The sequence below is a fragment of the Oxyura jamaicensis genome, chromosome 7 (genome assembly GCF_011077185.1).
Source record: "Oxyura jamaicensis isolate SHBP4307 breed ruddy duck chromosome 7, BPBGC_Ojam_1.0, whole genome shotgun sequence".
NCBI classification, from domain to species: Eukaryota; Metazoa; Chordata; class Aves; order Anseriformes; family Anatidae; genus Oxyura; species Oxyura jamaicensis.
In genome coordinates this window covers 1,712,173-1,721,333 of record NC_048899.1, presented here as the reverse complement: position 1 = coordinate 1,721,333, position 9,161 = coordinate 1,712,173, and the positions used below count along the sequence as shown (strand labels likewise).

At 39.4% G+C, this 9,161-nt stretch overlaps 1 protein-coding gene across 4 annotated transcripts in view; it reads right to left on the bottom strand.

Annotated features, from left to right (window-relative positions):
• The window catches only part of HECW2 (HECT, C2 and WW domain containing E3 ubiquitin protein ligase 2), a 197,307-nt gene that overhangs the window by 114,738 nt on the left and 73,408 nt on the right, over positions 1 to 9,161 (bottom strand). For 3 of the 4 annotated variants that reach the window (XM_035332233.1, XM_035332232.1, XM_035332231.1), the window contains exon 2: positions 1,221 to 1,561. In XM_035332233.1, coding sequence (XP_035188124.1) covers positions 1,221 to 1,512 — 292 coding nt within the window. In that variant the 5' untranslated portion in view covers positions 1,513 to 1,561. Of the gene's footprint in view, positions 1 to 1,220; positions 1,562 to 9,161 lie in introns of those variants that run through there. The other variant, XM_035332234.1, reaches the window with a different exon arrangement.

The following is a 9,161-nucleotide window of genomic DNA, read 5'->3' as shown; positions in this document are numbered from 1 at the left end:
AAAAAAAAAGAGTAAGAACGGGAAACAGCAGCTCCACACAATACAACATTAAGTGATGCAGCAAAAGGATGTCTTAGAAAAAGCTGGCACAGCAATTCTCTGCCCAAATTCCTACCAATTGATTTCATTGCAGTTTGCTCAGTCCCAGCACAGACAAAACTCCGGAAGTCAGACCTGTTTCCACCAGTTTCTGCCCTATCTGCTTTTGTCAGGTTACACTGACAGTTTCTTTCTATATCAGCAATTAGATTCCAAAAAGCATTGCTATTTTGAAAGAGATCACCCAAACATCCCAGTTACTGAGCAAAGGTTTAAATCAGAGAGTAATTTTAGTGCACATGAACTGGATTCCTTGAAAAGGAGACCAAACCCCATGTGCCTGTACAGCTACCCACTAAATGCGCTCCAGTTCCTAGTGTCATCATAAAGATTGTCCTTTGGACAGCTCCAAGCCACATGCACAGCAGGAATGTTTGGATCGAGGGACCTGATTAAACATAATACAGTGTAAAAACCTAAACCAAATATATTGCTGATGTCAGGGTTTTGGCACAAACTGCTTTGACCTACTGATTCACTCCTTTTAAGCCACACTACTCACTAATGCACACACTGCCCACAGGCCCTTGCCTGCTAGCTTTTCAGCTCCCTCCTATGAAATATATGTTCCTATGTTCCTCTTGAACAGCACAAGAAAGAAGAAAAAAAATTCTTCAGAGGATTTCCATATATAAGAATACTTCATAAACAGAAATTCTCACTCATTCAGAATGGATACAATTTCATTTCTACAAAATCAAAGAATTACACAAAATACCTTTTCACAGACATTAAGAATTTACCTGTCCAAAAAGCTGTATAAATACTGGAAAGTAAGCATGCCAAGTTACATGACGAATACGGTAATCTACATTTTCCAGTCTAAACCAGTCACCTGCAAAAGTGAACATGGAAATCATATGCACATTTGTTGTTTAAGAGGAATGTACTTCATCCTCTAGTAAGTCATTATGGAACCAGACCTACATTAATAATATCTTCTCATAGCTCACTGCATTAAGAAAAGCAAAGAGCAATCCAAGATGATTCTCTACAATCTTACCCCAATTCTATCTTTAGATTAACGATGTAGTATGCCAGAATGCGTATCTGAAAAGGAAAGATGAAGTGATAAAAAAGCAAGAAACACACCGCGTTACTACAACATGGTTCTGGCTTACCTATGTGATAAAGTCCAATCCAGTCAGTTGGATCAACTTCTTCTTTAATATCCCAGAAAATGATGAGGTTCTGAGACTGCCCCAAGGTGTATTCATACATGCTGGCTGTCAAACTAGATCTGCTATCTGAGGTCACTAAATCAGTGTCACTGTTGGCACGCTGCAAGTTCATGTTCTCAGCCATGGTGCCCTGAGATGCCAAACTCTGCAGATTCTCTGGGCTCAGAGTATACCGGAGCTGCGGGTTGCGACGTCGCACAAAAAGCAGATGTTCTCGTGCTGAACTGGCCATCTCTTCTGCACTTTTGTCAATTTATGTGAAAAAGTTGTTGTTCAGAGATCTATCATGAAGAACAAAAAAAGAAACTGTTGAAGTGAGACAGCAGGTTATTCAGTCAAACATCAAATGAAGAGGTCTTAGTGCAAAAGTATTTTAATTTAGGACCGTTCCTACAGAAACCTATAATGGATTAGATCTTTTACTTCATTACTTTACCACTACAGCCAGTTAAACTTCTATAAATAAAACAGCATGAATCATTAGCAGCAACATTCAGAGTTAACTACATACCGTGAAATAAATGTATAGGCCAGAATGCAACAGAAAGCGAAGCATCCAAGATAGAATCTATAGATTGAATATTCAGAGTCAGAGAAGTGTTAAAGATATTAATAATGTTGGGCATATCACTTCAGTAGAAATACGGTATCACAGACCTATGCTACTATATAATTATTTTGTAAGGATTTTATTATTGTCATTTTTAAGATACAAACATAGGTTCTGGGATTCTCTACATCAAACAAAAAACGCCACATCACTGTCTGAGGTGCTTTAGAATACGGGCACATGTTCAATTAGTCCAAGTCAGTTTATCTGTGAAGTTTGATTTTGTTCTTCTTTTATACACATTATAAAGCACAGGCCTTATAAATACAACATCTTTCTTTTAACCCTGAGTCGATACTAAGTGGTCTTTGCTGGAACATCAACCTAATATCATCATACCATACCTTCATGTGCACAACCTGCAGCTCATTATCTGTAATGAGCAAATAAACGTACCACTATTTGAAAATAAGCCCTCACATTACTCACAACGTGAAATAAATCATCAGAAAGGAAGATAGAAACAGGAAATTATTAAAGCAGAGGGAACAGCTTGCAGCAGGATAGAATCAGAGATGGGGAACCTCTTGGCATAGAAGGGGATATGGAAATTTCTGTAACTAAGTTACGTGTCTTTGACCAAAGCCGTTTGCCTTTTTCAAAATATGTCTAAATATACAAATAACCATATATAAGAAAGATGTGTGCATGTGCACATACTAAAAAAAAAGTAAATGTGATATCTGTGTATTATTCTTAGGCTTTCTTTTTGGTGTCACAGCCTTCAGCTATCACACGCAGATACCTTTATTGTCTTAAAATAACCTGAGCATTGTCAGACAGCACTGAATGTCAGCTGCTATAACGATCCTGGTTTCCAGCAAGTCAGCTTCTAATTTAGAATTAGGTAGAGCCCATAAGAAATAAATTGATGGGCTGGCCACTTCCAGAGCCTTCAAACTGTAATTAGACTTAGAGTAAACTACTGCTATCAGTCACACATCTGACAACTGGTTTATTAAACAGACACCATTGCCTGTAGAGGTCAAAAGACATTTAGTAAGTAAAAATAAAAAACACCTAGAGCACTCTGAGATCCCAAGACTGTGATCAACAGAATTAAAAAAAAAGTCAACAGTTTTCTTTTCTTATTCATTCTTCTTTCTGCACATGACCCTCCAAAAACTTTCTTCCCTTCAATCTATTTCCCCCACTCATCTGGAATTTTCTTTTTAACATTTCAGAGCATGCACTCTTTCACTGTATCATAGATTCTTTTCCTTTTTTGCAAATTTTCTTTGATTTTTTTTTTGAAATATTAAAAAGAAATTCAAAAATCAAAGTTCAACTCAGGCAGCTGTATGCGATTCATCATACACTGCGCATGGTTCAGCATCAAACTTTGCAGAAAAGGAAAGAAACAAAAATTGAGGTCAATAACTTTCCGCATCCAGAAGTGACATGGAGATTACCATACTGACTTTGTTTTGGCTGCATACACAAAACATTTTATTTTTGGTGCTGGACATCAGCAGGGTTCACTAACTCATTCTCTGTCATGTTCCTGGGTACTTTGCCTCTGACACCAACGTCAATGAGGAACTTGGTATAACAAGCTCTCCTAAATGAAAGCCTCGAAAATCAACTTCTTGTTTCTCTGTGCAGCGTACTATTCTCTAGATTTGAAAATACTGGGAGACTTTGAGACCAGAAGTGTAAATAAGGAATGTTCCCCAATTGCCTTATGGCAATAAGCCATGGAAACCTACTGAGATCAGATCAGCCTTTGCTTTCCAGACTCTGCAGGGAGGTGCATGCCAGAGGACAGCAACTTCCAAACTACGTTACGTGATCCTCCTTTTTTATTTTTTTCCTTTTTAGTTTCTTTCTTTCAGCATGTGCTGTTGCCCAGATCCTGTTAACAGCCACACACAGTGAAAAAGAGAGATTGTTTGAGGTTAATTAACAGACTGACTGATAATGAGCTAACAAGTTCATTTTCTTCTGTCCCCTATCAGGGGTTTAACATCGTTTCGAACCACTGTATACAGTTGTTTTACAACAGTCAGAAGAGTGCAAGTTAAAGACGAAGTTTTAAATAGGAGGGATGTAAAAACATCTTTGAGCTGCAGAGCAATACATTGTACCCGTGGCAACGCTGACATTTGTTGGAACATATTGAAAATATATATCCAGCAGATGGACAAACTCATCCATGTATAAGCACACATGGGAATTAACTTGTAGTAGCTGTAACTATCCTGCACTTGGAGAGGCAAGAACAGCCTGAGAAAAATGTTAGCTCCTTTCCAAGAGTCGATTTTCTTAAGTCTTAATTGTTATCATTTTGGTGAATCATGGGCGCAATTACAATTTCTAAAGGTAAAACAAAGCAGAACTCTACATGCCGGCTAGCTGCTCCAATTCTATTTACAAATCTGGGAGTCTAAGCAAGTCATGATTTAAACAATGATTCCAACTTAAAGCCATTGATGTCAATTTGCAATGAACCAACTAAACTCCCATGTAATTGAGCTCCTATTATGGAAAAATTATTCAAAAAATTCAGGTCTCACGGGCTTTTACGTTATTTTTTACATTTAGTGAAACAGGGGACCCAGTACCACATAAAACTGCTACTTATCAGCTCACAGTAAGCTGGGAGGCTTGTTAAGGTTATCTGTAAAGAAATAAAGATGACATTTGTGTTGTAAGAGAGGAAAATACAATAGCTATAAAATCCAAGCCATAAGGAGTGATGGAAGAGAGAAAAAGAGCCATTAATTTAATTATTTGCAGTCTGAAACGGAGATGAATGCCTTACACAGCGCTTTGCTGTCTACAAAATGACTTGCTTATCTACCATTTGGTTAACTATTCCCGAAGCCTGCTGTTAATAACATAACTACTAGCACACTAACAGATACGTCCTACCAGAGACTGGAAGTAGGATTTATCCTCCCACCTTCACCTCCCGCTAAGCGCCAGTGAAACAGCATTTGCGTCCAGAGCACGCCGTGCTGACGGCATGCCTAATGGGCTCCCTGCACCTTCCCAGACACGGCAGTGCGGGCAGTCAGGCTGAGTGGGATCGAAGCACGAGTTTCACTCCATGCTGGATCAAGTGTGCAAAGAATATTGCTCAATGCAAGCCAAAAAATGGAAATGGAATCTAAAGCATAGGAAAAATAAAGGCATATGATAATTACTGGATAGCAACTTCAGCAAAGTATTTCAGTTGTAAAGTAAAACCGGTACCAAAGCAGCTTATCCGTATCACAGGGTTTTCTTCAATGCTTCACAAGAAGCTTAGAGAAAAATAGGACTGATTTTATTTTCATTTCTGACTGGCACAAAATCGGGATTATTTTTATCTAAATATACCTCTTAATTACTAATCATAGAGGGACCAGAACCAAGAAAAATAAAGAGTTTTAAAGGTTCCATATGACACACAAAATACAAGTAGAAAAAATCCCTTTGACTTCAGTCTTCTTCACTAAAGGAGATTCCAAAGCAATGTCAAAGCATTTTTGACACAGTCAAACACTCTGCAGTTAAAAAAAAAAAAAAAAAAAAAAAAAAACATGAATGAAAGTCTGGGAATTCCAGCACAGGAATAACCAAAAAAAGCATCCTGCCATACAAAGCAACACTGAGTTCACATGCTGCCCTGTTTATCTTACTCATAACCGTGATTCACTTCTTGTTTACGCAGCGGATCTCTCGTGTGCCTTACAGGTCTCGCTCACTGCCTCTTCCCGCAGCATCTGCTGCAAACAGACTGCAGGGGCTGGCCCTGAGCGCGACGGCCGCCTGCTGCACCGCAGGACAAGGCTGGAGCTGCGAGCAGTGACCCAGGGTGCTGCTGAGGAAGCATCGAAAAATGCATTTCATCTGGGGACTGGCTGCATCCCCTGGCTCTGCAATGCCGCCCATCAGCGAGGATGGCTGATGGCGAAGAGGAGCGAGTGCTCCGTGCACCAGCACCCCATGGGCAGGACACGTCCAGCCTAAAGGGCCAGAATCCCACCTGCATCAAACAATGCTTGGTGTCCCTCCCGGATGCCACTCACTTGCAGGGATGAGCAGCCCACATAATCAGGCTGGCAAGCAGAAGGCATTGAGAACACGGAGAGCAGCAAACACGCTGGTTTCCCAGTCACGTGGTGTGTGACACCACCTTACGCCATACAAAGATTTCCAATTGCTACAACAGACATTTGAAGTAAAGGCCTCAAACTGGCCAGCTTTGAGGTCATAGGGGCTGAAAAATAACTTTTATCTTGAATAAATTCAGAACCTCAGGGGCCTTCCTCCCAAGAGAATTCAAAGCTAGCTTGTTTTATGGCTGTAGCTCTTTCCAGCAGATATTTCCATTTCAAATATCCAGTACATCCCAAAACATCTATGGACAAATTTCCTTCTGATACTGGCTTTGACACCACCCTCCCACCCCCCAAATTCTGCACAGAGCACTTCAAACACCTGCCAGCAAGTTACAATTCTCCATTTCAGATTTCGGAAAGTCTCATGTCAGAGAAGGATGCGCACACACTTCCTGCACAATAGCTTTTACAACGTATTTGGTGCTAATGTACTGAAGTATATTTAAAATATATATTTAAAATTTATATTTAAATCAATTATTTCAAATTGATGTACTTTAACTAAACGTCTTTCATCTAGCAATCGGTGACGTGCATCCATCTCCAAAACAAAGACCAGGCGCCATCTTTCCACTGGCTTGTAGTGAGATGCAGCTGCTGAGCTTCCTCTCACCTTGTCAGTTCTTTAGTACTTCTTGTTTCCCTTTATGTTGAAGGGAATCACCCATTTTTAGTGATTTTTAACACGGTAGATGTGGACAGATGGGCCCCTGCTGGTAACATTCACCTGCTATTTATTCGGCAAAATCACAGGTAGCTCGTCTTGCCTGAGATAAAGGGAGGAGCTTGGTAGCTCTTTTAAGTTTCCTTCCAGACCTATTTTCTGGTATTTCTATGACTATCTGGAGACACAGATTTGGGCTGGGAAAAAAAAAAAAAAAAAGCCAAAGATGACACGAAGCATCTTTTTCTATACTGACAGAAATAAAAGAAAAGCTTCATCTTTCTGCCCAGAGGCCCTTTTTCTTGTCATTCCTCCTGGAATATTTCCAAGAATTTCTACTCATCATATTTCCTGTGATCCACACCATGAAATTTCTCTCAGAAGGTATTTTTTGCTGTCTGATCATTAGGACTTTTCCTTGCTAGCTAATGTTTTACCAGATTAATGTTAACCCGTTTAGATGCTTCCTATTCACCCATCCAAATAACAGCAAATGTAAAAATTGTCACAACATTCAAGTGCCAAGAAAGATCAGCCAGTTGTGATCTCTGTTTTTCTCCACTGCTTAGCAAGCAGAGGGTAATATGGCCTTTTTATTTCCATGACCATGGCTATATTCTAAGTCTTCAAGATGATTTAGCATATGAATTAATCAACCTGCATCCTGTAAGAGAATTTTAATATTTTTCCAGTAGATCATGAAGTTCAGTATTTCAAAAATATAACCACCATATTACGCAATTACAGTCCTAGCACATGAAGCAGAAAACTTATGAGAGCTTGCAGCTAAAATGTAATTAAACCAGTTCAATATTGCTGCATAGAACACTGAATACACATTAGATCTGCATATTTTAAATAATGATAAATTATCCAGGTAAGCAATGTGAACAAGTCCAGTGACTGGTACATTAGAGGAATAAAAGAGCACTGTAAACCTAAAGAATTTGTGACTGAATTAAAAGAAAAAGAGATATGCTATAAACTTGAAAAATCACATTGTTATAACTCTGACAGCAGTGTTTCATTTTAATTACACGGCTGTTAAAAATACCCCGGAGAGATGAGAAGGGAAAGATGCTTCTCTCTTTTCCCTAAGTTCTTCTAAACTTGGGCACGATGATATTCAAGGCTTTTCTTGAGTAGCCAGTTTTGTATATTTCTTTAATTTATGGTGTTCTTTTTACAAAACAGAATACATTCAAAATGATAGGAAACTATCATCATAACACTTAAAAACTGACACATAACTTAGATCCAATTTAAATGACCTTTAATTGCCTTTTTTTAATGGAGTTAAATTCAAATTTAATTCAACTTTATGTTAATTGGATAGTAACCATCCTGAAATATAAATTGTTGTATCCAGAAGATCAAACAGATTAAGTTAAATTCAAAAGCATTTTATTTTTCTGCTGATCTGCTTATTTTTTTCCCTAACAAAGCCCCTAGACTTCCATAATATGACAATTACTGGATACTTTTAAAAGCAGCTTAGCCCAAATCAATGATGATGAAAGAACTAACTTCTGGAAACTGTATTCAGGTATTTTAAGGTAATAGTACAAGTTACTGTGCTGAAATTTGACAGTGATTGATTATTTCCATACAGGAGAGAGGGGTAAAGGGGGGGGGGGGGGCGGGGGTGGAAGAGAGGGAAGGGGGAAGAAAAAGGGAAGCAAAGTGCACATGCACACTCTTGTCTCCTTTGGACGCAGATCTGGTGACTCACCTCAGATGTTAAACATCAGCTCCGATTACAAAACTACCGTATAATTTAGACTGGCTGAAATTCTTCCCTAAGGTAAAAAGCATATAGTTCAGCATAAATATGCATTTTTAAAAACAATCTATGCAGAGCATTATACAGCCAGAGAATAGCTCAGTTAATTCAGAACGTAACAGAGTATCTGAGACCTTTTCAATGCATTTCCATACAGTTCATTTGGAAAGCTGCTCCTATATGCTTCTGTATCTAGCAGGAAACAAGTATTTGTCACTCTCGTTACCTTAGCTGCTTGAGTAAGGCTTACACCTTCCACCCACCAGCTGCGAGCTCCTTCCATCAGTGAGTTATTCCTCGAGCACATTACGGAGATCCAGCTGATGGAAGGCTTCGGTGCATTTCTGACAGGTGGAGGCAGTGTGCCAAGGAGCCCAGGAGGCACTGCTGTGCTCTCAGCACGACTTGGGGTATCGGCTCTCACACAAAAGTCAGCGTGGAGCTAGCTGGTACGCAGATCCGGCCACCGGCCAGATCAGTAAAAGGTCATGAATCTGTATCCAGAGACTAGCATTCAGAAGTGATATAGCGTGCTGGAGGCTTTTCTAACTTGCTGGGTTTAAAGGCTGAATTTGTTGTGGCCACTACTTGAGCCTTGCCCTTATTCAAGCAAAGCCAATACATTCCAGCAAGAGATCCAAGACAAGACTTGAATCTTAGTACCAGAGGAGTACTCCCAGACAGCCACGATGGTGGTGCTACAGGCCTGTAAAAC